Source organism: Canis lupus, chromosome 34, assembly GCF_003254725.2.
Source record: "Canis lupus dingo isolate Sandy chromosome 34, ASM325472v2, whole genome shotgun sequence".
Classification (NCBI taxonomy): domain Eukaryota; kingdom Metazoa; phylum Chordata; class Mammalia; order Carnivora; family Canidae; genus Canis; species Canis lupus.
In genome coordinates this window covers 5,048,749-5,076,674 of record NC_064276.1, presented here as the reverse complement: position 1 = coordinate 5,076,674, position 27,926 = coordinate 5,048,749, and the positions used below count along the sequence as shown (strand labels likewise).

General features: G+C 43.1%; 1 protein-coding gene across 12 annotated transcripts in view; it reads right to left on the bottom strand.

Annotated features, from left to right (window-relative positions):
- Positions 1-13,040: 13,040 nt before the first annotated feature.
- The window catches only part of SEMA5A (semaphorin 5A), a 470,523-nt gene continuing 455,637 nt past the window's right edge, over positions 13,041-27,926 (bottom strand). For 11 of the 12 annotated variants that reach the window (XM_025451472.3, XM_025451477.3, XM_025451481.3 and 8 more), the window contains 5 exons: positions 26,354-26,524; positions 24,660-24,815; positions 23,243-23,290; positions 18,557-18,768; positions 13,041-15,616 (listed from right to left, as the gene is read on the bottom strand). In XM_025451472.3, coding sequence (XP_025307257.1) covers positions 15,497-15,616; positions 18,557-18,768; positions 23,243-23,290; positions 24,660-24,815; positions 26,354-26,524 — 707 coding nt within the window. In that variant the 3' untranslated portion in view covers positions 13,041-15,496. The remainder of the gene's footprint in view (positions 15,617-18,556; positions 18,769-23,242; positions 23,291-24,659; positions 24,816-26,353; positions 26,525-27,926) is intronic. The other variant, XM_035710390.2, reaches the window with a different exon arrangement.

Sequence of the window (27,926 nt, the reverse complement as noted above, 5' to 3'; positions counted from 1 at the left end):
TGGACTTGGTTAGATATGTAGTTTCTACCGGATTGTTCTTTTTTACATTTAAATTTTGTACTGATTTCTAAATCCAAATAAATATTTTCTTTTTTTTTCCAAATAAATATTTTCGTGCTTTGTTTTGTACTGGAAATTTTGTATTCCTTTTCTTTCAAAAGGCCCTCTGAATTATATATGCTTCAGGTGCTTTGAAAATGGGATCTGCCCCTACGTATGTGCTTACAGAAATGCGTATTTCACAGTGAGTTAAGTTGAAATGACTATGAAAGATGTTGCTCCAAATTCAGAATGGAGTCCTTCTAGCTGTCACGCTGTGTGAGCAAGTATGTGTCCCCCGGTCCCCTCAGCAAATAGGAGTGCCTCGAGATTCGGAACAGAGACTCTTTCCAGCGTTGTGCTCAGCTGCGAGTGGGGGAGCCTCCTCTCCTCATCCCGTGCACCCAGCAGACCTCTCCCGAGCACCCTCCAGTGCTGGCGTGCAGCTGGCCACTGGGGAGGGAGGGGGAATGAGAGAGAGAGAGAGAGAGAGCACTGTTTGGTGTCTTTTCTAATAAGGACACTTATTCTATAGGGTCAGAGCCCCACACTTATAGCCTCATAAATTATTTCCTTCCAAGATCCATCTCCTAATACAGCCTCACTGGAGGTCAGGGCTTCAATAAATCGATTTGGGGAGAAAGAAGCATTCAGTCCATAATAACTAAGTTGGCAGAATGAGACACAAAGTCATATTTTCACATCAAGCTGAGACTTGAATGTGTGTCCTCATTTCTACTGCTCCCGGCACTTTGATGGCACGAGCTGGATTTCAAGTTCCCCCAGCTTCCTTCAGGCCAAAAAACTATTCAGCAGGAGAGCCAGACATGGACCTCATAACTGATGGGCGTGGTCTTGCTAGAAGCATTTAACTTTTGTCCACATTATTCTTTTCTCAATACATCCTCCTGTCTTCAACCACAGGCACACACTCCTGGGGCTGCCATATGCCAAGCTCAGTGACGCTGAAGCCTACAGCTTCTATCGGGAGGCTGAACTGATGGAGAATGCCCCAGCCTGGCACACAGCTTACAGGACGCCTTCCAAGAGCATTAATGCCTGCATGGCTATTTGGCAATCGCCTATCGGTTCCCTGGATTATGACCTACTGGGTTTTAGGGGAGCCTTTCTATTTTTCACTGTGGTCCTTTCTGGTCTAAACACCTTTGCACCCTCAGCAGGTTGGGCCATTTGAAACCTGTCCCCTGTTCCAGGTCATCAGAGAACGCTGACCCCAGAGACCTTTCACTGTTTACTTTGTGCCCTAGGAACTGGCCATCCACTCAGACAATGCTTCCCCCTCACAGACCTTTTTGAAATAAATCGTTTGCCATCGTATTACTCTGTGGATGGCGTCCTCCTTAGTCTGAGGGGGAGTTAGCAAAAGCTTCTCCAATCTAGAAAATGTCGCACGTCTGAAAACATTGTCTCCTGAGCTTCCTTCAGCCACTACTATCTCAATCTCAGAAGTTCAAGGATACGTTGATTTTGAAAATGTTGTATTTTCATTTTTTTCACTTTATTAAATCTGTGTTGGGTGAGATTTTATGTGGTTTTCTTTCTTGTTCCTCCCATCATTAGAGGTCAAGACTATCCTGTCCCCCGGACTCATGTTCATTTCAGACTTTCCAGTATTCCTCACTGAATTTGCAATTCTCAAACAAACAGCAACCTCTTTGGATGCCCTTTTTCAAGATCTGTAGAACAGTTACCAGGGCATGAATGTTGGTCTTTAGAGTGTATTCATGAAAGGATATCTGTATGCTAGATGGACATCTGGTCACCCAGCACACACAGCTGGCATGTAACAAGCCTGCTGTTCAGCTGATTCATGTCTGTAATGCTGAAAACTTGTCTTGGAGTGAATTTAAAGAAGACTCATTTGATTTCTTATCCCAGACATGAAATTCTTATTTCACTATGAAAACCTAAGTACTGGGGGCTGTTACATTGGGAAATATCCATCAAGCAAAGCTCAAATTACTTTCTCTGTGGCCTATGTGTCTTGAAGATGTATCCAACAGGCTGTAACTCCCATGTGGAGCTGTCTTGGACAGGTGCACGATGAGGACCATGGAATATCATCCCTCATGGCAGTGCCCATCAGTGGAATCCATAATGGGCTCTTCATTGGGCCAGAACAGCTGGAAAAGACTTAGGACTATATATATATATATATATATATATATATATATATATATATATATATATCATGGTAGACTGCTCTAGAAGGAGCTGCTGCCTACACCTTCTGACCCGACAGCACCTGGACACAGGTCTCACACGTTCTGAGAGGTACAGGTGAATCCTCAGTCAGGCATGCTCCTCCCCTCCTCCCAGGTCAGGTTTCTGGTTCTAACCTTGTCAAGAAAAGCATCAGCTCCAGGAGGGCTCTTAGTAATGGTCTCAGCTTAGAGGTGATGAGGAAAGCAAATCAAGTAAAGACAGAAGGAAAGTTGATCTGCCTGGAAGGTTTCTGAGAGGGGGCACCCCAGAGAGGACCAGGTCTAATTTGGACTGTATCTCATGACCCCAACAGTCAGGAGGGCCTCCTGGAAGAGATGCCACCTCAATTTTCATCCCAGATTTGATGACCACAATATAGCTCCATGACTGAACTGACCTATTACAAACATATTAGTTTATTTCAACATGAGGAATACAGGGATGAAGAGGCAGGGCAAGGAGAGGAAGCCAGAGGGGAGGAGGGCAATGATGAGGGGAAAGAGTGGGAAGGGTTGTGAAGCTTAAGGAATAGACAATCTCTAAATGGTCACTGGAGAACCTGAGGAGTGGAATACAGTGATATTTGAGAGTCCTCAATTCTGGGCATTCATTCAATGTTTCTCTTATTCCCCTCAGCTTCTGCCTGTTGCTAGCTCCTTCCCTATGCAGCTCAGATATCCTGGAGCATCCCTTCCACTACCTACCAGGATCAGCACCATCCTACCTTAGTGTCCTTCCCTCCCATCCAGCTGAAACTGCAAGGGAGATAAATAGCAAGCCTTCTTAAATTCTAAAGAACATCATCTTTAATAGAAAAAAAGTAGAAGATGTATAAATGATTCAGAACTACTGCGTATATAATGGGAAAAAGTCAACATCTATTTTCACATCTTTCTGGAACTGACAAATGAAATTTCTTTAGAAATTTTCTACCAGGAGTTGATGGCATTTGAAATGTTAGATAAAAATGGTGAACTGGGGATCCCTGGGTGGCGCAGCGGTTTAGCGCCTGCCTTTGGCCCAGGGCGCGATCCTGGAGACCTGGGATCGAATCCCACATCGGGCTCCTGGTGCATGGAGCCTGCTTCTCCCTCTGCCTGTGTCTCTGCCTCTCTCTCTCTCTCTCTCTGTATGACTATCATAAATAAGTAAAAAAATTAAAAAAAAAAATAAAAAAAAATGGTGAACTGTGTTTTCCATAGTTTGACTCAAGTACCAGAGTGGAAATCAAAATGACAGATATTTCAATGCTGAAATATGTGATTGCTTCTTTGGACTTAACTAATTAATTAGTGCTAAATATATAGCATTATATAATTTCTGAATTCTGACTTTTTAACAAGTATGAAAATCAGCAGAGTTTATATCATCTTTGTGATTCAGGAAATTTGTGCTCAAAGACTTCAAATAAAACAACCTCCCTTTAAAAGCAAAATAAGTACAGACCCTATAGAAATGCATCATGCCACCCTGGACTGGATACTACTTTATCTTATTTTCAGCCCTTTGTGTGTTTTGAGGAAAACAGACCTAAATAATGTCAATCTCACTTATTTTTATCATTAAGGTAAAATAACTAGAACACCTTGGTGGCTCAGTCAGTTAAGCTTCTGACTTTTGATTTCAACTCAGGTCATGATCTCAGGGTCTTGAGACTGAGCCCTGAGTCGGGCTCTTCACTCAGCCTGGAGTCTGCTTAGGATTCTCTCTAGCCTTCTACCTCTGCCCCTCCCCCTACTCTCCTCTCTCTAAAGTAAATAAATAAAATATTTTTAACAGGTATAATAAAAAATAAATAAAAAGGTATAATAACTTATCACTTTAAAACCTTTTGAAAAACTACATAGAATGTTGTAGAATTCTTGCTTTGGGAACACAGGTACAAGCCCCTTCACTCATTTTCATATTTGTTTGATAACTTGGCAAGGTTTTTGTACCTTCAACATAAATTAGAAAAACAAAACAATTTGTTGTTTCTTGAAAGGCTCCTAAAAGAAGATGTGGCATTTTTCAGAAAGAAAAACAGAGAAACTAGAAGTCTATATGCACTGAATGAGATGACAGAATGATCCTTTTGTTTCAGTCCTTTGTTTTCCCACTTGCCTCTCTCACCACAAAGAACAAAGGAAACCTGCTTCAGTTAGAACCTTTACACCCATTTTTCCAATTCTCATACCTGTCCAGGTCACTTCCTTCCTGAATATACCAGTTGTTCTAGCAAAATATTTATAATTTACTCTAATTTTTCAATCTACGTTAAGTGCCTGTTTTAGTGAATGTTTCCAAAGAATTAGGCCTTAATTGGTTTCAGGTATGGGCAGCAATGCTGCTTGCAGAAAGAGGAGAATGACAAGCCCAAATTGTATAACTTTTATACAAATCTTATGAGTTACTCAGCACAGTAATGGTCAGTTGTAATAGGATTGTTCCCCAACAGCAGACTAACTGTTGCTAAAAATAGGCTGTTTGTCTTTTTTCAGGCAAAATGAGCATTTTCCTTGTTTATGGGATTAACTGGCTTAAAACACCAGGTCATATTTACCCAAATTTAGAAGAGATGGGAGTTGGGGTGCCTGAGTGGCTCAGTAGGTTAAGTGTCTGACTCTTGATCTCATCTCATGTCTTCATCTTAGGGTCGTGAGCTCAAGTCATGAATTGGGCTCTACTTAAAAAGAAGAAAAAAAAAAACAAATGGAACTTGTGTCAATTAATTATGTTGATGAATTGTAACTGCCAATTTTGGTGAAAGGACACCCTCTTCTTCTTCTGAGAAAGGTACACCAAGCCTGGATCTCACAAAGTATTCTGGTCTCAGGAAAGAGAAGAACCAGAAACAGACTTTTTTTTTTATTCGAGACAGATGGAGATCTATGAAGCTAGGTGAGGAGAAGCAAGGTGGGAAGTGAAGCCTGAACATGCCTTTCCCTCTGCTCCATTTTCTAACAAAATGTGGAGCCATCAGATGATCCTTCACACAAGGTGTGATGATCTCTTTGGAACTGTGTGTGTACTGAGTCTGTGCCTTCTTCAATCTCATACATTTATTCCTTAAACTCCTTTCTCCAAAGAAGACTCAGAGCACTTGAGGGAACAGATCTTGACATGAACCACAGCACCTGTCATTTCATCCCTACCTTTGGGCACCATGGTGGGATACTGTGGGATTTCCAACTGTGTGTGAACATGTGAATGTCTCGTTCTTATTTACTTTTAGATTATCTCTAGATTCTAGAATAAGAGTAGGAAAACCTCCTACATGCAGAACCAGGACAGTGTTTGAGCAAAGCGAGATGGATAAATCATTAGCCTGAAACATTTTCTAAGGACCTCACTGACATTAAAGAGAATGATGACATATTCTGAGCAGGGGCTTGATGAACCTTGCATTTTTTTCCAGGTGAAGAGAAGCCTGCGGACAGGAAGGCTGGAGACAAGAGCACACTCGATGGCGAGTTGCTGAACCAAGTTTGGACCTGCCTCTGTGCCATACCCCTCCCCAGGGTCCTCAAGGGTCCTTCCCTCTCTGTACAATTAGGTGACTTCATCACTTTCTCTCAAACTTAACTTTACACTCAAAAACTCCACTCTTTCACAGAACTTAGATTCTTGGAACTTCCAGCAAGGAAGGAAACAGAGAAAGGAAGATAAAAATACGAAGAAAATCACAAAGGAGAATGGTATGTTTTGATGTGCTGGGGGAAGGAGGCCCCTGCACTCACTCTCTGAAGGGCTGTTTGGCCTCTGCTACCCAGTGACAGGACTTTCCTGGTGACTTGATGTGGCGGTCACTATCCGCTCAGGGAAAGGTGAGGCAGGGCCACCAGGGGGCACAAGGCCTCAGAGGGCAAGACACTGTAAGGAGCATCTACTTTAAGTAAGAAATGGGGAGCAACAGCAAATCTGAGGTAGAGGAGAGGGACAAAATTGAAGAGGAAGAGAACTGTGGCCGGGCACTCACTGAGCACTGGAATGTTACCCTGACTTTCTGAGGAAGGATGGCCTCTGACACCACTACTGTGATGAGCAGTTGACTTTGGGCATCCCAAATCAAGCCCACATCCATGATGATCAGGAAGTCACAATTGAGAAGGGTTTTATCTGTGCTCTACGGAGTTAACTCATTTTCAAAACATTAATAGAAACTTTTCAAACTAGAAGTGAGCACAAACAATTCTGTGTATTGTATGAGGGTCACTTTAACAAGGGTAACTTTAGGATTTTATGTCTTCTGTTACACTTTTGGTTGCTAGTCTTAAGACCTCTGCACCACCCAGGACACACACACATTTATCGTTTATCAAATGCTGTCTTGTTTCAGTTCTGGTTCTGACTGTGATTGCAGGGGTGAGGTGAGAGCTTCAGATGCTTCCCAAGAAAATGGATGCCAAGCTGGTTAATGAGAGAATAGCTTGGCAGCATTGTTTTGTTTCGTTGTATAAACAAATTGTATACTTTAAAGACAAACCAAGTGTAATTCAGGAAAAATAATACAATTTTGGATATTATTTTAAAGACAATTTCCTTTTACATTAAATAGCTACATTCCTGCAGTCAGGACACTCAATCATTTCTGCTTCCTTCACAAGGTGGGTGCTGGGAGACACTTTAAATGGAAGTTTACATTATATATTTCAAATAGGTCCCAAAAAAGTACTTTAAGTTGTATTTCAATTTTATTTTTTTAAAGAACAAAGTAGACTATAAAAAGAAGAGCTGGTTACATTAGCATCATGTGAGAATGTCTAAGTAGCAGAATGGATCTCTCTAAACACAAAGATTCTGTGAAATAATCACAAGAAAATTGTGACACAACACCTACTTATTTTACTCACTTTCTAAACTGACAGCCAAACGTAGGGTCTTCACAGAATGTTTTAAAATTCTAATATTTCATAAACTAGAGATACTCAGATTCCAAACTGAATTAGTTGAGAAAGGGACCTGGGTGTTATTTAAAAGCAAAGCAGAAATCTCTCCAGATAATGCGCAGCCAGAGCTAATAAACTCCTGGACAGTTAATGTGTTGAACTGGGGGAGAACAGAACTCCCCACGAAGCTTTAAGAAATTATTCTTCTGGGACTCTCTTCACATTAAAGGACATCCAACCTTCTAATAGGAGAGAGGTCTTTAAACTGTGCAGTCAGTCTGTGTGACCAGGGCAAAATACAGATTTTTTAAAATTTAAAAATTAGTATTTCATTTTTTGGGTTAAGAACAGTTTAATAAGAATAACATGCTTCACTATATATTTTTACTTTATTATGTTAATTTTGGCCTCCATATTAAATGGGCTTTATCAACATCTTAGTCAATTAAAAATTATATATACATATGAAATTATACATTTTTATACACAGTGTATATACATATGCATATATACAGTTGGCCCTTCAACAACACAAGTTTGAACTGTGCAGTCCATTTATGCATGGATTTTCATATTTTATTGATACAGGACTGTAAATTTTCTCTTCCTCATGATATTCTTAATAACATTTGCTTTTCTCTAGCTTACTTCATTATAAGAATAAAGTAGATAATACACACAACGTAAAAAAAATCCATGTGTTAATGGACTGTTTCTGTTATTGGTAAGGCTTCCAGTCAACACTAAGCTATTAGTAAAATTTGGGGGGAGGGGAGTTCAAAATTATACAGGGATTTTCAACTGCAGGAGTCAATACCCGTAAACCCTGCATTGTTTAGCTGTGTACTGAACAGTTGCAAAAGATAGAGCGGAAGAGGTAAGGGGATCTTGGATCTTGGATATTCCAAATGAAATGTGGCTCTCATTCTAAAGTGGTTTTCCTGGGCCAGGTATCTTTTGTGTTCACGTTAGCTGAAAGTCAGCTTTCATTCTAGAAAAACCTTGTTTTATGCAAGAAATAATGGAATATGATGTGCTGGAGAGAAGATGAATATAACTTCATGAATTAAGCATCAACAGTGCCTGATAGCAAATCCTAGTAAATTAAAACCCTGTTTGGCTTTCCTTGTCACATATGTCCTTTTGCCCATGGAAACATTTCTAACACTCCTTGACTATATGGTAGGATCATCGTGAAGCTGCTGGGGGCAGTCTCTGGCCACCACTCCAGAGGCCTTGGGGTCTGAAGAACAAACAGGAGCTTGATAGGGGGTTTGGCCAGAAGGCTGTCCAGGTCTCACTCTGATGAAACTCACTCCAAGGTGCTGTCACACCCTACCACATCTGGGGCAAAGGGGCATAGAGGTAAGAAAACAATTCCACTAAATTGTTTCCTAAATGGTAGGATTTATTTCAATGCTCACATACAATCGAATGAGACAAACTATTTACATAAAACATAAGTACAAAAAATATAATACAATTTATACTGTACATAATCAGGATTCTCTTATTTTGTCCCAAAAAATGTTAGCAGATAGAGATGGTGCAGAGGGGATGCTATGGAGGGAGATCACACTCTTAATGGAACTCAGGATCATTCTTCATGAATTTATTGTTTAAAAATAAAGATTAATTGGTCTGGGTTATAGAAGCTGGCAATTCACCAAGAGCAGTGAGTGAGCATGGCATTTCCCCTTCAGTAATAACAGCTCATTTTATCTTACAAATATGTTTGCTCTTCTCGGAGTTGGGGCATGCAGCAGGTGTGAGTTGGTTTCTGCTGATCGGCAGGTAACCCTTGACCCTCCTCTTCTCAAATTTCCATAATTGATCCAATGCAGCAGCTCATGAGCTCCCTGCCTGGGATGCCACAGTTGGTATCTCAAACTAATTTTTCAAAGCAATGGATCTGTCAGGTGTCATTAAACAATATTCTTGGGTATAGACCTGGACAGCTCTCAAGTGAGCATTTAAGACCAATGAATTGATGAACAGAAAGCATAAAAGGGAAGACTACCGGAAAGTCGCATTACACATTTCTAACAACAAGGTTTCAAGTGTAACCTTGAAACCAAATTTAAGGACTGAAAAAGAGTGCACCCAACGGCCCAGTGAAGTAAGTTCTGGCAATCCATGAGGATTCCAATAGGGCAACTGGCACTCCATTTCCTCATTCAAGGAAGGGAAAGGCAATGCTACCTCATCTAAGAAGCCCCACTATGATTAACACATACTGTCTTTTAAAAATTAATTTTAATGTCAGTAACTTGCTGCAGGTTTACCAAGGGCTGAAGTTGGCTTTGGAGAAGGTTCAGTGAAAAAAATGAAACACTCCCAAATAAGTTTATTTTGTGTCACAAAACAGCAACAGCAAATTAACACAGAAAGAAGCATTTAACATTTTATAACATTTTCAAAGTCGAGTCAAGGGGTGCAGCACACAAGCTTTGTTACCCACTTTTGAAGAATCCTACAATGGACCAAGTTGGTGCATTTTCTTTGCAGACGGTGTAGAGTTTCAGCGGGGAATGCAGGTGCTCACGTTGAAACTTCATCCTGTGCTTTCTTTCAAGGTGCAGAAGTTCAACTTTGATTTTGGCCAACAGTCATGCTATACGAAGAAACACCCTTAGTGGAGAAAATACTGTTAACTTTCTTAACCTAAATTAAGGTTGACAATTTTGTGTACTTGTGAAACAATTTTGACATTGACTCAAAAAAAAAAAAAAAAGCCCACAAAGTTCTAGGTGGTCCTCATTCCATTCTGTATCTGCATTCAGCTGTCAGCAGCCTGATTTTCCTGTATCTCTCAACTTACCTGAAGGACAGTAACAAAAACTCTACCTTCTAGAGGCAGGGCATCATCCCTATGACAGACTAACACTGTCACTAAGGTGTTTTGTGGACGATATAAAAGTAAAGTGATGTCACTTTCTGGAAGGCAATAACCCGAATTCTGAACACCTGTCTGCACCTGTTCTGATGCCACACGCCCTCCCTGGTAGGGGGCAGACATCACATCTGTGATGTGTTCCTTGGCCGTTTTCTATTCCTGAGTTCAAAGAGACATAGAAGAATGATTTTCTTCAAAGTGTAGCCAATCAATCCTCTGCTTGGCACTGGAACCACTAATATCCAGAGGAGATGATAAATCACCATCTTAAACAAGGCACTGGCAACTTTTTATAGGGAAATGAAACTATGTGCACTAACAGAGGATGGCTAACAATGTTCTCTTCTTAGCAACATGATAGTACAGTTTGGCTTTTTCAGAATCCAAATTTTGCTCCCAGCTTGTATTTATCGCACATTTGAACCAGTCTGAACTACCTTTTGAACTACCGTTCACCCTCCATTTGGACTATTTGGCATTAAGGTGCCATGAAGCTGAAAAAGAACAGGATCATGTTCCAACTGCTGGGCTCAGACATCTTACTCAATATAAAGAGATGGAATGGATGGTATTGCCTGTCCAAAATTTGGTTTAAGAAGTGCCACAGAGTAGTTTTCCATCTCTACTCTGTTCCTTCCAGGTTTTAAAAATATCCTTAGCTATTTACCCTCATCATGTCAATACAATAAAACCTGTTTGCCTGAACAAAAATCAATTCTGACTCTGGTCATGGGTAATCAGCTTGATTGCTTTCTATGGCAGAACCAGTATGATCTTCTGCAAATACTATGAGGCAGCTTACACTAGGAACTATACACGCTGTGTCAGGCTCTGCTTTCAGTTTTGATGATGCTCTAAGTCTCCTGTGCAGTGTAAGCTATGTTTTCAAGGAGAACAATCTCCCTTCCTGATGCTTTTGTAAAATGTACCAATAATTTGATAATGTGACATATGATAGATGAAAAAACCTTGATCCATCTGTTCCTCAAAATAGGTATAACACATCTTTAATATAAGTCCATAAAAAAAGGAATATAGAATAGTCATCATAGAAATCCCTGCCAATAATCCAACATTGCATCTTGTTAATTCTTTTTCAGTTTCTGAAAGGAAAAGCAAGGATTCTAGCAACTTATTTCCCTGTGTTTTACCAGGTTAGCAAAACAGATAATATGAATACTTTGTCAGTATATGCAGAATTACAAAGAGCCTTTAAATCAATTATTATTAATGACCTCAGTAGGGAAGAACAGCAGAGATAAATTCCACAATGTTTTCTGGTTTCCAAATCTTTTATCTTACATGGCGACGTGCTGTGCAATAATTGGCATTCTTTTTTAGGCATTTCTCTGGTCAAAGTGACTGTAACTTTATCTTCTCCCATTTCATACCCATCGTCCAGAGAAGCAAGGTGTTCAGAATGGCTTTCTGTTTTCTGATAACAGATCATCCTAGGTACTCAAATTTGCAATGGTGTGTCAACATATTATCACCACATGACAAGAGTTGCTGTGACATAATGGAAGCAGTAGTAGGGATGTATTGGGCATGGCAACACAATCTGTGAATTCCACTTTGTATCATCTTAAAAAGAATAGCAGAGAGTTTGCATGAGTTGATTTATGGTTCCCACTGTAATTCCCACCTTCACAAACATGGATTGTTGGAGGCTTAGGGACAGTCCTGCTCAGTGGAGAATGGCTGCTTTAAGGCAGAAGCATTCCCTGTACCCGCCAGTGGTACCTCTCGTCCCTGGATGGGTGCCCCAGAGCCATCCTGTGAGGCAGAAATGCTAAATGCAATGGAGCTGCCCCCATTTGCCACACACCAGAAAACCCCAACGGAGTGTAAAGGACATCCTGCCGAAGGTGGTTTGACAGTGCTGGGGACATGTTCATGATTTACTCTGGAAATAAGTAAATATCATAAAGAAGCATAAAGCTATTTGTGAATTCCGACACTATCAAGACTGTATCTTCAGTGCGCATTAAGGGGGAGTTTATGCAGCGATTAGCTGAGTGCTGACCCGATGCACTCCCACCTCCCCGAGCCCGGGACACGGGGCCCCCCGCTGGGCCTCTGCCCCTCACTGGAAGCGGGTCCGACCACGAGTTCTCCCCAGGCCTCCAGGGGACCCGCCCACGCTGGGCTCGGAGTCCCACGGCTCTCACCCACGTGCAGAGCTGTAAGGACCTGCGGCCACCGTCGGGCCACCTCCTGCCCTTGGACGGTGGGTCCCGGACGGTCCGGCCTCCGCCCCACGCTCAGCTCGGAGCCACCGGGTCCCCACGTTCCCAGCCCCCTCTCCCCACCGTCGCTTCTCCTCTCCTTGGCATCACTCGGCGAGTCCCCGGGCCCAGACCCGGGTCCCCCACCCCCACCCCCGCCCCCGCCCCCGAGCCCCGGGGCGCCCCTTCCCCGCCGGTCCGGGGGCCGCGGGGTGGGCGAGGCTTGGCGGGGGCCCAGCTCGTCCCGAGTCCCAGCCCCGTCCTCAGGGTGACAGCCGGGCTCCTCCGGCCGCTGGCCCGCAGCGCTCCTTGGGGACGGGACCCTGAGCAGCCCTGCCCCTGGGACTCCCTCCCAGAGTGTGAGCGTGAGCCCAGGGCCAGGTTCCTCGGGAACACCGGGCCAGCTGCCCCCCTACCCAGAAATAGCCCTCCAGATTAAGCCGTGACTATTGTCATTTGATGTTAGGTTCAGAGAGGGTGCTGCTTGTACTAGGGAGGAGGGAGGAAGGAAGGAAGGAGGGAAGGAAGGAAAGAAAGGAAGGAAGGAAGGAAAGGGGAAAAAAATAGACAGAATAAGTCATTTAGAAATTTAAAATCTGACCCAGAGAAATAGCAAAGCCCGCAGCCTCCCAGGAGCTACTTTCAGGAGGAGATGCCAGCGAGGTGGTAGGCACCCCTGCGAAAGCCCACCTGGGGCTCAAGAAACAACCAGAGGCATGGAGGGGAGGCACACCCATGAGCAACAGCCACACAATGATGGAAAAGCAAAAGTTATTCCATAGCTCGTTAGAATATAGTTAAAATTATTCTAAACAAATTGAAATTCTGTGAAATGAGAATGTGAGAGAGACAAACAGACAGAAAGAGAAGCCAGTGCAATTTTGCTCTGAGTAGAGAGGCAGGGAACAAAAATGAGAGCATTTCTTTGCCGTGCTAAGTTCCTGGAGGTATGTGACTCCGTGGGGAGGGTGGGCACTGTCTCCAGTCACCACAGGACACCGACTGAGGTCCAGCGTGGAGAGCATTTAGAAAACATTTCTAATCAGGTCCAGGGATGCTTTCTCAAAATATTAGTATTCTCTTTCCTAAGGGAAATAAAATAACCGTTTAAGCTTAGAAAACACTGTAGAGAGGGATCCAAAAACAACTGTGATGTGCTTCATGGTAGGGACATTTTTCTTAAAGGAAGGTGATGACACTAGTTGAAGCATCCAGTGCAAAACCAGTTGGGGGACAATGAGGAAACCATCTGGCCGAATTTCACCTCCTGAGTCCAGACTTCAGCTGTGTGTGTCCAGACCAAGCAGTCCCCCCACAGCAGACCAGCCACGCAGGAGAGAGGCAACATGAACTCCCTGCTGGAAACACCCAGAACACCATTCAGTTGCAATCTATTAGACCTCCTGGAAACCACCTGCCATTTAAGCTTGACTTTTTGTAGAGTCGCTTCTGAAAATTTGGGTGCATGAGAATACTTTCAATACAGCAATACTCATGACTCAACATGGGATTTTTTTCCCCCAACACTTTCTGAAATTGTTTCTTTACATTGGATAGGCCACAAACACGTGTGCTGATAAGTCTGCGTTCCTCAATGCCCGTGCTGTGTATTTCCACAAATCTGAAGGTTCACTGTGCAATAAGAATGTTTCACCATCCACACAGGTCTTTATTGCAATGCCCAAGGGCATCGATGAACAGTTTCAATCCGGTTCTGACTTTCAAACATTATTCAACCAGCTGCCATGTATTATTTATCAGCTGTTTATGAGTAATTCATCCTGCTGTTTTTCCTTGCTGGGGACCTCTATGAATAGTATTATAACACTCTGAAATGCTTAGCAGTGTCAGTGCTCAGAACCACAGGGGTCACTGAAAACCTTACGTCCCTGCTTTCTCCAGGTACATCTTGAAATGCTCTTGCCTCCATGCAGGAGAAGAGGGAGGGGTGGAGGGGAGGGCAGCATTGAGATAGAAACACAAGGCACCAGAACCAAACGTCTCCTCCTTGCCTGACCTGGAGGCAGCAAATGACAGCTGGGTACTCGGGGAGCACTTCAATATGTACAGCGATGGGCTGCAGAAAGCCAGCCTTACGCATCAGTAATGCTCTGGGAAGTGGCTGACTGCTATACATGAGTTCTATCGGGAGATAGAAAATAAAAAGTTGCTTCTCCTTAAATGTCATTTCTTTCAATCCTTTCTGTAACATAGGAAATAAAAAAAGTTGGTTTCCATTTTATACTTCAAAGTATTTTTAATATTTAATACTTTTCCTCATTGGTGTCATGAATGTTCACGATTTTTCCTTGCAGGGACATTAGACAGGGCGTATGTCCAATGGTGAATAAGTAGTGGTTTTATAGATGTCTCTTCAGGCTGTTACTATGGACCGGACAGGTGAGCTTCCGGGCCTACCACAGGGCGAGGAGCTCCCTGGAATGCTGTGAAATCCAGAAGTGAGAATATGGCTAGCCTTGCAGCATCATGCAGAACACTGGACCCTTCATCATGTCTGTGCCTCTGGTCTTCAAGCTCACCTCCACCAGGGATAACACAGTAACTGCATCAAGACCAGGGGTCAAGAGTGTGTCACTCCTCATACCATCACCTCTGCAGACACAAGCCAGGGTGATTTCCTGCCTTTGCTCAGGCGAGAACCATTCCAAGTCCAAACACGCAAGTTGCTTTCAAGGATTCCACAGACTTATCCAGGTTGGGAAGATGGGAGATCCATGGTGAATAACTATACAGCCACATTCATATCCTTCATTTTATCAAATACTATGGACCTAACACTCCTTGTGGAGGGAGGGAGATTCTTAGTTGAAGTGTCTGTTTTCTTGAATTAGAACATCATGAAGATTTATGCTCAAAAGCAGGAAGACATTCCTATTTCTAAAGACTCCTTTCCCATGTGGGTGGCACATATATTAAAAAGCTCAAGAAAACAACCGACTTGTTAGAAAAATGGACTGGACACAATAAAAACAAAACAAAACTTCACGCCATGGCTCATTCAACAATGATCAAGCATTTAGACCAGATTTTCAAGACATCATATTTAGATTTTTGTTGCTTTTAAGGATGTCTGTTTTTGGCAGCAATGGGACACTGGTGGCTTGAAATGCACTTGAAATGTATCCAAACTTCATCTCTGAAGCCTTGGAAACATGGGAAGTCATGGAGCAGGGCTTGAGGAGGTGGGGGATTACAAGGAGCCAAAAATATAACAGCTATTAGTACTCATCGTAATTATTGAGATCTGTAAAGTAGGCGTTAGAATAGGTCTTCCCACTGAGATGCGGGTTGAAGTATTTGTTTCTTTCCTCTAGGATCAAGTTGTTTTTGTTAAATGCCTGTAAAAAGTAAAATAAAAAAAAAAAGGATTTAAGAAGACTCCATAAGTAGCATTTTGGAAAGAGAACATAATGAGGGGACGATTATATTGAATCTGAACTCCCTTCTGAGGCTCCATTGTTCAAAATGTGATTCCTCACCTACTGGCTTCCTCACCTTATTTGCCTTACTGAGGACCTGCCTCATGACCAGAATGAGGGTGGCAATCTTTGATAAATAGATCTTGAGAAATCTAAATCTTCAACAAACCTAAAACTCACTAGTGATTTCAAATCAACAGTCGCTTTGAATGTTACATAACAGTAAAATTTAAGCAGCCTTCTGATTATCATGGACAGGTACATTGATAAGAGATTTTGAAGGAGCTTATTTAAGTAAATGCATGCAATTTAAAACGGCTTGATTTCTTTTCATTTTCTACACTGTTAGCAGGTGAGCTTGTGATGAGAAAACAGCCATTCTCAGGTGCCACCTGGGCATTTTTCAGCCTGACAAGCCTGCTCAGACCCACAGAGTCTGCACATTTACATGAGGACCTGAGCTTCAGGTTCCCACCCCAAGTTCCTGTTTTGTTTTTCTTGCAGCACCTGCTAAAATAGCCACTTACAGGGGCACCTGGGTGGCTCAGTTGTCCAAATCTTGATTTGGGCTCAGGTCATGATCTCAGGGTCCTGGGAAGGACTCAGCGTGGAGTATCCTTGAGATCCCCTCTCCCCTTCTCCCTCTGCCCTTCCCCTCCCCCTACTTGAGTACTAAATAAATAAATAAATAAAATCTTTGAGAAAATTAAAAAATAAAATAAGCACTTAGAGCTGAGCCCACAAAACGTGAGTGATGTCTCCCTCAATCACCTTTTAAGTAACAGGTGCCTGCCACCCTCTCTGTCTCCTGCTCACTGCTGACCAGGCCCAGAGGACTGCCCTTCCCTGGCAGTGTAAGTAATAAACCTTGGGACTTGACTTTCTTCAAGTGAGTGTACTGAAATTGCACCTTGAGTCAAAACAACCCCAGGGTCTCCCCTTCCCCAAAGAGGGAGCTCAGGTGCTCAGGGAGCTTCCTGCTGATCCCGTGTAGCTTGTACCTTCTTCTTCAGCCGTCCACAATATGCATATTCTTAATTTAACACACCAGCTATGGGCCCCCCAAAAGCCTACTCTAGCCACTTCTGACACAGACACCCATCCTTATTAAGTCATTAAAGCCACCTATGCTTTCAAAAACCTAGTTTACTATGCCAAGTGGAGGGTAAATACTAAAAGGGCTGCTATAAGGATGTAGGATGGTCAGCAGAGGCCAACTGTCCAAGACTGGTCTGGGCAAGGTATCAGAAGAAAGTTCCAGAAGGATCATTAGAGATTAGGCAGCAGTCAGTGCCCTCAAAGCCCTCTGCCTTCCGAGCAGTTAAATTTCTTATTATCTTGAGTGGCTCTTGGATCTTAAGTGGGAACAGAAGACCAGTCAAATTATCTTGAGACATTTGAAGTAAGAACCAAGTTGATTGGTTGGAATCACATTTCAAGGAGCCCCATTCTTGGGATCTAAAGGCTTGTTCTTGTTCATAAAAGGAGCTCATGTTCCTCCTCATACTCCAGAAGCTCAGTTCTGACAAGGTGTGAGGGGTGTGTTATTAGTGAGCAGTGCTTTATTTCTTGGCCCTAGCATTGATTAGCATAAGGTACTCATGGGTTCTGGATCCTGGTGGAAGCAAGGCCCATGGATAAAAGTCAACTGGCTCTGTTTCTGTCCAAGGGGTGGAGAAGGAGGCCTCGTGGTAGGGGGAAAACAAGAGAGGACACTGTGGCTCCCAGGACTCAAGACCTCCCAACCACTTGAACTTGTAAGAGTTGAAAAAGTTCCAAGTTCCCACATGGGAAGGAAATCAAATTTCAAAGGAAATCATCATGGCAGAGAAAGCATCAAAATGCTCCCTGAGAATGTTAAGGAGAACCATCAATTTAAGAGGAATGTCAAAATGATAATATCCTTCATTCACGTGGGTGGTCGGGCACATTGGGTGAAGCAGATGATGGCCCCAGATGTCCTTCCAGCTACACCCCTGACTCCTGTGTGTTATCCCATTTAAACCTCACAACAGAGAGATGATGTTACATATTGCTCTACCCATTTTAAAGATGAAGAAACTGAGGTTCAAAGAATTAACTAACTTGCATTTTAAACCCTGATGCACAATGCCTCAAATAAAAACCACATTTATTTTGCCAGGCACTACTCAAGGCATTTAGTGTAGCTGTTTCATTTGTTTCTCATGATCTCCTGTTTACTGAGGAGAAAACAGGCTCAGTGAGTGTAACTGGCTTTACGTTTACGCAGCTGGTGACTCATGGACACAGGTCTTCCTGGTCCAGAGCTGATGCCCTTTCCACTCCTTCTTCCTCAGAATGAGGAGACTGGCCATCAACTCTCTACTTCTGGGTCAGGCACTGAATTAATCACCCATTGAGAAAATTTAGCAGAACACTTCACCCCACACCAGTCACACACCATGCAAAGCTGAAGAAATTTCATTATGCAAACAAATTATTTTAAGATCGTTTTTATAATAACATAACAATTTTTCTCAGGATGAACCTGGATATCAGACTACCCCACCCTGGTCCTCATTACCACTGTCAGATGGGTACAGGGCCTCAGCCCAGAGCTCCTCTCTTTGAACATGGGAGGCACAGTGGAAGCAGAGCTGGACATTGGCCAATGACTCAATATTTTCCAGTATTTTATTCATTGCTGTTTCTGAGTCCTATTTGTAACCTACTTCCCAATTTGAGGCACCATCTTTTTTGCAGGCAAAGCAAACAAGGCAGCTCATCATAAGGGCCACCCATTGCCTTGTTCTCCACTCTGTCACTTCAGCCACCGCCTCTGAGCTTTGCCAACAGCCCCTAGGGCCCTTCTTTCACATCTGTCTGCCAACTCCTTACCTTGATAGCTTCCACCGAGTCATACTTGTCCAGTTTGTTGATGTGGTTAGTTATGCTGGTGTTGAGAGGGGCAGGAGCAACAGGGTGGATGACGGTGGCATCGTGGGACTGCTGCTGGTACCGTTGGCAGTAGGTGTAGACGAGCAGTGTAAGGAGGCAGCCTAGAATGGAGCTGCTCAGCCCCACAGCAAGCATGTGGAACAGATTGAACTCTGGGAAGACAGCATCAAAAGTGACGGTACTTTGGAAAAGAACACACTACTCAACAGCTCAAAGCACTTGCGTAAAAAGAGAAAGACAACATAAGAGGCCCATGACCTTCCTCTGAAATGTCATCCCCCACAGGGAGCACAGCATATTTTAAGTTAATGTTCTTATGGACTACAATCCGTCTTTTGGAGATCACCTTAATATACTAGAAGCATTTTTTTTTCATTAAAGGATTGTACAAGTCTGCTCATCTGTTTCACATGCAGCATGATCTCTGGTCTATGGGGTTCCTAGAGAACATTTTTTCCATGCTCTTAACAGGTAGAGCATCCCAGCCAATAGCCTGGCTGTGTCCCATGAAAAAAGTGAGAATGCATTAACTACTTCCAGTTAATTGCTCAAAATTACTGTATTTTGGAGACCTTATAAAGACAATGGTTTACACCAAAGAAATAAAAGAATTATATCAAAGGAATAAAATATGATCTTTTAATGGTGATGAAATGACCCTCCTTTACATATTTTTTCTATTAAATAGCATCTTTGAGTTATTTTCCTTGAGTTTTGAATACAAATTGCTGAAAAAATAAGCAGATGTGGATTTATGTCTCTAATATGGGATTGGCTTGAGAGACATCAAGGTAACATAATGAAGAACTTTGTAATGTCTGAGCAAATAACCACACAGGAAAATAGATGTTCATCATGTGTTGGTAAAACACCGTACAATGAAAGTTTCCAGCCTTTCAGGGAATAAAGACAACATCTGGGCAATGCTGAAGTAGAACATGACCTTATTTTTTCTATGCTGGGCTGGCGCCATGTGGCTACCCTGTCCCCTGTGGGTTATTGGCCTCTGGCACCTGTGCCAGGACCCATCCTGAGGACCAGCTTTCCCCCATCGTGTCCCCTCAAGGCACCACCAGGGGGCGCAGTCACCCACACTCTTCCTGGATGTGTCTGTCCATCCTGCATCTAAACAGAACCATTGGAAATGCCTGCTAGGCACACTACAGATCTCCGGCGAATCCCAGAGCCACAGAGAGAGGCTCCCAGGCTCTCAGGGTGAGAAGCCTTGCAAGTTTGTTCCTTGCATCCAAGCCTTGGGGTGTCTGCCCCTCAACTACCCTGGCCCCTGCCTGGATCCGCAGCAGAGGTGGGGTACCCTCACTGTCCCCACACCCTGACGTCTCCCTCTAGGCCATGACCCTTTGCTGCTCACAGATCCTGCATTCCCAGGACCCCTGAGAGCTTGAACTGCCTCCCCAGGGGAGTGAAGCATGCAGAGGCTGGGTTCTCTGTAGGCTGCAACCCACTCACTCCCACCCCATTCCTAACACAGGAGTCCAATGTCTGCAGCACTAGGCCCTGGATAATCCAGGTGGATGTTACTAGAATATTCCACAAGTATCACCTGCTTCCCCATATCCACCTGGTTTTCACTTCTTGGTTCTTTGGTCAAGCAGTTCATGAATCTCCAGCCTGTCCTGATTTTGTCTGAAGCTCTAGAGCTGGACGGCCTGGGCTGGCTGGACAAAGCATCCAGGGGAGCATCCCACCAGCAGCCACCGGAAGTGTCTACTGTAACACTGAAGCTGTGCTCCAGGTGAGCAAGAGCAGATTTCACACGTGTTGTCATTGTTTTATACTTTAGCCACTTTGAGTCCCAGGGTCAATGCCATCTACCGATAAAAGGACTTCCTGCTGCACTGATAACATTTGATTATAATATATGAAAGATGTGTGATGCTCTCCATATGCAGATACTTTGTCATTAGTCCAATGAATCACGCCTGCAGGTGCCTGGGGAAGGCCGGGGCCAGCTGACATCTTTATGAGGATTATATAGTCTTTGTGTCTCATGAAACTAAAAATAGCTAAATTGAAAAATTTCAAAAGGCCGACACTTTCTGCATAGGGAAAAACAGTGCCTATTAAATCTCTTTTGAATCTGCTTGGTGTGGCTCTTTGCTTCGAATATGTTTTTCTGTTGTTTTTGGTCAGTAAAGCTGAAATAGAAACCAACTACCCCGTTGGCTCAACTGGATGATTTCCTGTAAAAAATGTGATTGATTTCTCTTCAAATGGGGAAAAAAAAAAAAAAAAAAAAAGACATCTGTGTTGTCTCCCTAAACATCCCATTTAGGGATGCTGTATCCCTAAACATTTGCTAGGTGATTCTTTTTACCCATCAGTCCTACAATTAGATCCATGTGACCTCTGACTTGCCTAACCTGGTGTGTCAATGATCTAAAAAAATCAGTTCGGAATATTACAGTTAGTAGTATCTCTGTGATTTAATCAACAGCACATCAACACTTGGTTTGTAGTTGGGTAGCCAATTAGCCTGTTTGACTCAGACACATGGAAGCAGCAGTTTAAGGATGGGAATGGACTTTGAACCCTGCTCTCCCAGGTGCTTAAGGCCCTTGAAAGTCTCCTATATCCTAACCCAGAGACAGCTGGCTGGGGAAAATGGTTTTTAAATCTCTGGCAGACCTGGAGGTCAACTCTGCAGAGACATCAGCTGGCCGACCCCAAGTTCTGTCTTGGCCTCACATAGGACAGGAGGTGCTCCTTAAGAGCTCTGCTTCACTTCTGATCTGGGCTTCCTCTGAGGGCAGCAGGTGTCCCCAGCCCCTGAGTGTCGTCCAAAACTGTCACCTGACCAGGGCTGCTGTGGCTGCAGCCCCCGAGACACCATCCTCTCAGATACTCACTGCCAGGATCCTTTCCCTGTGGTTCTCTGGCCTTGAAGCTCACACTCGGATCCTACAGCCTAGACTCAAACTCTGGCTCTGTTGCTCTCTACCTGTGTGAACTTTGGCCAGTGGCCTCATCTCTGACTCTCACCATCCTTAATGTAGATGACAGTGCATGGCTGCTCTCCCTTTTCTACAATTTGTGAAACCCAAACTTCTGGAAATGGATTTTTCATCACTCACCTGGCAGCAAAGCCTGACCTGACCTGACCCTTTTCCTGCAGAACTAACTAGAACTGCAGAAGTATTAGCATCTTCACTTTGTCCACACTTCACAAAGCATCATTAAAGAGACTGGTTACAGAATGTGGACCTGGACACTGCAGAGTGTTACATAATAGACATCCTATGCCCCATATTACCCCTCTGAAATCTGAAAAATGCTGAATTCTAAAACTCTTCCGTATCTCCAAAGGTTTTACATTAAGGAACTGTGGGCTGCAGCACCTACACGTAAGCTCTTTGTGAGGATCAAATAGGATACTTCTTGCAATTTAATACAGTGGCATATAGTGACTGATCTAAAAATATTAAAGGACACTTAGAGCTATGATTATTTTTATGGGAACTTGTATATATTCATCTTCCAGCTGGATCCCAAGTTATCTAGTGCCAGTCTGTGAACTCCTGGGACCAATGTAGGTCAGACAACAGACACTGCATTTTTCAGGCACTGGGGTCTTTTATGAGATGACTGCTAGTTCCAGAAGGACTGTGGCTATTGTGTCCCGTGGTAAACTCAGTGTCCCTCACAGAGCTCATGGAGGGGGTGCTCAGCAAAGATTATTAAATGAACAGATCAACAACTAAACAGACAGAATACAACAGTGGACTCTTAATTAATGTAGTTAAAAACAGTAAGTACATTCCTAAAACACACCCACAAAGTTCCAGATTCTATTCGAACATAAACAAAGACCAGAGCCTACGGCTGAGTTGCTGGGAATCCCCTGGTGGCATGGATTATGGCAGGAATGGGTATTTTTAGGTCACCAGCCGAATGTATAAATACGTGGTCTTGGTGTGGATATTGGCTCTGATTACCAAGGGTGGGCAGAGAATGGGCTTTGATCAATGGACAGTTAGCCCCTCCTGCCCAGACAAGTAAACACAGACATAAAGTCCAAATTTAGCATGAACTGGAACCAGAGAATGTAATTTTTGTCATCCAGGTTTGCAGAAAGTTTCAACAACACCTCTAGAGATGTAGGTATAATCTCATGCCTCATTACAATTTTGTCATTCCAGCCTGGAAGTCTGAGGCTGGCTGCCATGTATTTGCACTATATGTATAAAAAAATGCTTGAGTTTTACTCATGAGAAATTTAACTACAGCTAATATCAAGATCACTCCTTCACAAAGCTTATTATCATCCACCAAAATCACCTGAAAAGCTTATTAAACCACAAAGTGCTGGGCCCCCCTCAGAAAGGTTCTGATTCTACAGATTGAAGCAGGACCTGAGAATCTGTATTCCTATCAGCACTCACGGGGATGCTGATGATGCTTAGTCTAGGTACCACACCTGAGAACCACTGACCCAGATGTCAAATACTGACTTTTTGCATTTGTACTGCCAAAGTTTAAGGTGTTTGGATCAAGAGTTTCTCCATTCTGTTTTTCTTGGGCCAAGCATCATATGACACATACGGGGAAAGAAATGATCAGAAAATACCAGAAATCAATTAAAAATTAGTTAAAAAGAGAACTTACCCCCACACCTTTTCTCTTCTACACTACTGGATCTTGCCACAGATACTTCTGGAAAAAGAATTAAATCATGATGTGTAAAGGGTGTTGGAAAGAAAGACCACATCAATGATTGATTCACTTACAGAATGTCTAATGATTTCAAGTTTTATGTGAGTCAAAATTCAAAGCCCGATAAATTGTTTAAAAAAATTGCATGTTTCTTTGTTTTAACCAACCTGAGATGTATTTGGCCAAGGTTATCTGGATTGGAAAGGAGTGAGATTCATTATCACAGAAAGAAAACGCGATGGTCCTTTGGGTTGAAACCAGGGCACAATTTCAAAATAAGGCCAGAGTATGTGCTGATTTTCTGTTACCAATATATTATGCCAGTTGTGGACCCCAAAGAGTTGGTGTTGGTGTCCTTGTCTCTGATCAAAGCCAGCATCGTCAAATTCTCTGCACAGGGGGACCAACCCACCAGAGCTTGAAGGAAACTGCCATAACTCTTTGCCATGACACACATTAAATACCCAAGTAAAATGCCAATAAAAAAACAGATCCTGGAAATGTTTTAACCCACAGGGGTCAAACACCATTTCAGGAGATTGGAGACATTATTCTTTCCTGTACTGATTTTTCAGTGGGTAACAAGAAAGTGTGCAATATGTCTATGGTCAAAAAGGAAAACATCACAATAAACAGCATTTCTATACCATACACAATGGAGGCGCCTTATAAGACTAAAGCTAATAATTTTCTCTGAAATACAGTTACCATTTACAAAAGTGGAAGAAAACAAGGCAATTATCTATTATTGCCTTGTAAGAGGCTGGTCTCTGCTTTGGTCTATAGCATAGTCCTAACCCACACTGGACATATACAAATGATTTGTAAGTACCTAACACCATGCCTACAGTGAACATGTGACAGATGACTTGCTATGATCAATAACTGACCATCAATTTCACATGGAAAAGCCAATAGCCAAAGAGCCAGCCAGTCTCTTCTCCAAGATGAGAGCCATGGTAGGTTTCCATCTTCCCAAGTATATTAAGGTTGCATGAAGAACTGGCCTTTTTAATCTGTGCAAACACATGCACACAGCACTGCAAAAGCATTTAACCTAATGTTAAAATAACAAAATAATCTATTTTGATTTTTTGAGCAAAATTGTCACACCATGTTATAGTCAGTAAATTGTAGAAGGCATCGTGTTAAAAAAAAATCTTAAAATTCATGGTGTAAATTCAAGCCTCAACCCACAGTTATCTGTAAATCTACTGACTAATTACCTTGAAACCACAGAGTTGATAGAATCATCTCTGTTTCACCAAACAAGACCTCGAAGGACAGATAAAACTTCCATCTGTGAATCATTTCCTTTCTAAATGATGGAAATGATTTTGTTCACACTGATAAGGCTCTCTGCCCTTACCTGGGACGAAATTGGAATCGAAAACACAAGGGCGGCTCTCTGTGGTGTTTCCAGAACACTGACTGCCCACAGGGAACAGAAGAATGCATTGGCGGGCACGGACCTGGACCCCAGACACGGCACATTCAGACCAGTCTGACCACTCTGACCAGCTCTCTGCAGTGACCAGAAGAGGGGAGATGCAACAACAAAGCCACTGCGATCAATCAACCTGGAAGCACTGTAGGTCACACACATTACTTTAAGTTTTCATATTACATTTTTAATGGGTCTATGTATAAATACGATGAATGCGCCTCCTCTGAGCACTCAGATAAATTATATAGGGCATGAATAAAAGAGCTCGTAGACCTTTGATAAAAATTAATATACTTAAAATACATTTTCTAAAATCCATGTTATTTTAATGTTTTAAAGTAACTACTAGACACTAAATAAGCTAATTCATGAGGTCCAGCTGTGCAGAGACGGTCATGGTGAGGGGAAAGAAATCTTCAAGGCAGACACCATTTCCCACAGGGCTGTGCTCCTCTGTAAGAGCAGCCCTTAAATGCTTTCCTGCAAAAATTCCTACAGGTCTTAGAGCTTGGGCAAGAGAAGTGACAGTGCATGAATGAGAAAGACCTGGTTGCTGAGAGGAGTTTCCAGCTACTACAAATACCTTCCCTTCTGTTACAAAAACAATTCTGCAGAGTCAATATACTGAAGTCAGGCTGTACTTGCAGAATTTATTTCATCCCATGTTTACTATTGCCTGTGTGCCTAAGATCATTGCACGACTTGGGTTAAGGTCCAAAGCTGAGTGATATAAGGTCATTTCACCCTGAAGTGGAAAATTTGCTAGGATTTGTTAAATTCACCCAGGCTTATGGATGTGTAAAAAGAGAACAATACTCATGTTTTAAGTAAGGAGGTTAAAAAATGTGCTCTCAGCATTATTAGGAAGTATTATTAAACAAATCAAAAAGATATTTTTGCACACAGTTTGCTTTTTTCCTTCTTTTTAAATTTCAGCATCATCTTTGCAGTACAGGGAAAATTCAGAAATCAAACTTGTGCCTTGATTCAATGTAAAGAGGTTTCATTTTTTCTGTAAAAATGGGTAAAGCACCAGGTTTGGGGATGACTGTGAGTATCTGGTTTCTAGGCACTTTTCAATACAGAGGGAAGCTTCCAGAAAGATTTGCAGGAGCAAGTTAGAAAATAAAAAGTATGACTTTCAAAGTCAAAGTTAGACTCAGAAGAGGGTGTCTCATTTTCATTCCAACTGGCTTCCATGTCTCTGGACAAGACGGGTTATTGGATGGGGAAGCTGTTGCAGTGTATCCCCTGGGCACCTGTGCTAGCCAGCCTCGAGGCTTGGATTCCCCCAAACCCTTGGACCTGAGGCCAGGTCCTTCACAAGTGTTCTCCTTGCTCCCCACCCTGATTTTCAGATTCCATTACCAGGTTAAACCTTTTAATAATGCCTTGTTAGAACCAGTTTCTGTTAACTAGTTGTGAAACCATGGCATGGTGAGAACTCTTCTATAGTAGAACAAAGTGGTCTGAAGTCACTTGGTGGAAAACAGTGCGGGACTGAGGTGTTCCCTTCTTTCAGTATTTGCTCTTATGAGCTATCATCAATTTCACGGTTTCTAAATCAAGGTTGGGAAGGGGTGAGTCTACCGCAGTCATGCGGTCAGGTTGCTTACCCGGGCAGGGGTCCGTGTTGCAGACTGCCTCCTCCGTGTGAAGCCCCAGGCAGATGTCTCCTCCGTAGGCTGGGGCTGGGTTTGTGCATGAGCGGGTCCTCATGTAGTGTCCACCGCCACATGTCGCTGAGCATTTTGACCAGGGAGACCAGCAAGACCACACGCCATCCACTGGGAAGGGACACAAATTCACATCACTTCTGAAAGTCCAAATCTGAGCAATCCGATGCGGCTGCAGATGGGATGTGCCTTACAGGAGGGCATCTGTGCACACCCCTGACTGCTCACGGGGCTGTCTGTGGTCTTCCTCCTGGGGAGGAAACCAGTTTTGCACATTTCTCCCTATGCTTTCTCAGTTCCTTTTACTTATTCTTTCAGGAAATATTTCTAAACATACAATATGTAAGCATGAAGAGAGCCAAGGGATGCTATGTATGTAATACAGGATCCCAGTTCCCGGGAAGGACCACAAGCTGTGTTCCGTAGTCATTCAGGTGAAGGCCAGCTACTTCTCCCCTTTGCTAAGCACACAGTCTACCTGGGGTCAAGGAAAAGCAGCTGTAGTCACAGGCTTCCTTTCCAACTGGGTTACGCTGTGCTCCACAACGGGGGGATAGAGAAAAGCTAATGGGTCCCAGGAGGAACTGTGAGGGGTGCTCCGGAGCTGCAGGCCTCAAACAACCAAACTGAGCATGAACCATGTGGACTTGGTGGTGTGCTTACAGGGGAGCCATACGAGAGGAACCCCAGTATTCACAGCCAGACTTCAGGATGATTATGGAGGTGAGTCCTACCATGTGGACATGAGGCATAACTGGTTCCAGGGCCAGCCACTGGTAACCCAGAGCGTGTCCCTGTTTGCTCCAGCCCAGGCTCCTGACACTTGTGCATAGACCTCCTGAGTGCTGGAATCGGCAGCCCGCCTCAATCTGGGACCTCGGTGCTGGTCCTGCATTAACTGATGTTGCTAAAACTGGCACCTCACCCTGGCTTCAGTCTCCAATACTGTCCCATCCGACCTGCTATTTATCTAATTCCTGAAGAGTGCTCCCTCTTGCTAGCCAGCCCCATTTTTTTTGGTAGAGGCCTAGAACAAAGCTGCAGGACTTTGTCAACCTGGCATTAGACGCATCAGTGGGCAAAAGCAGGCATCACCACAGCCGGCTAAATTAAAAGGCTAATGAGAGACTTACTATTACCATATGTATATAGTTTATTTTCTCTGTATCCTACATAAAAAGAAAACAGAACGGGGCACCTGGGTGGCTCAGTTGGCTGAGCATCTGACCTTGTTTCATTCAGTTTATGATCTCAGGATCCAAGGATCGAGCCCCTCATGGGGCTCCATGCTCAGTGGGCAGTCTGCTTGTCCCTCTGTCCACCCCCTGTTCATATTCTCTTTCACAAATAAATAAATAAAATCTTAAAAAAAACAGAAGCAATCATGAGAAGCAATGCTAAAGTTGTTCAGGATGCAAGGTTGTTTTGACTAGAATCACATCATTTGTATTTTAATATATCCACCATGATTTAACACATCTTTATGGAGTAATATTTTTCTTCAGATACAGGC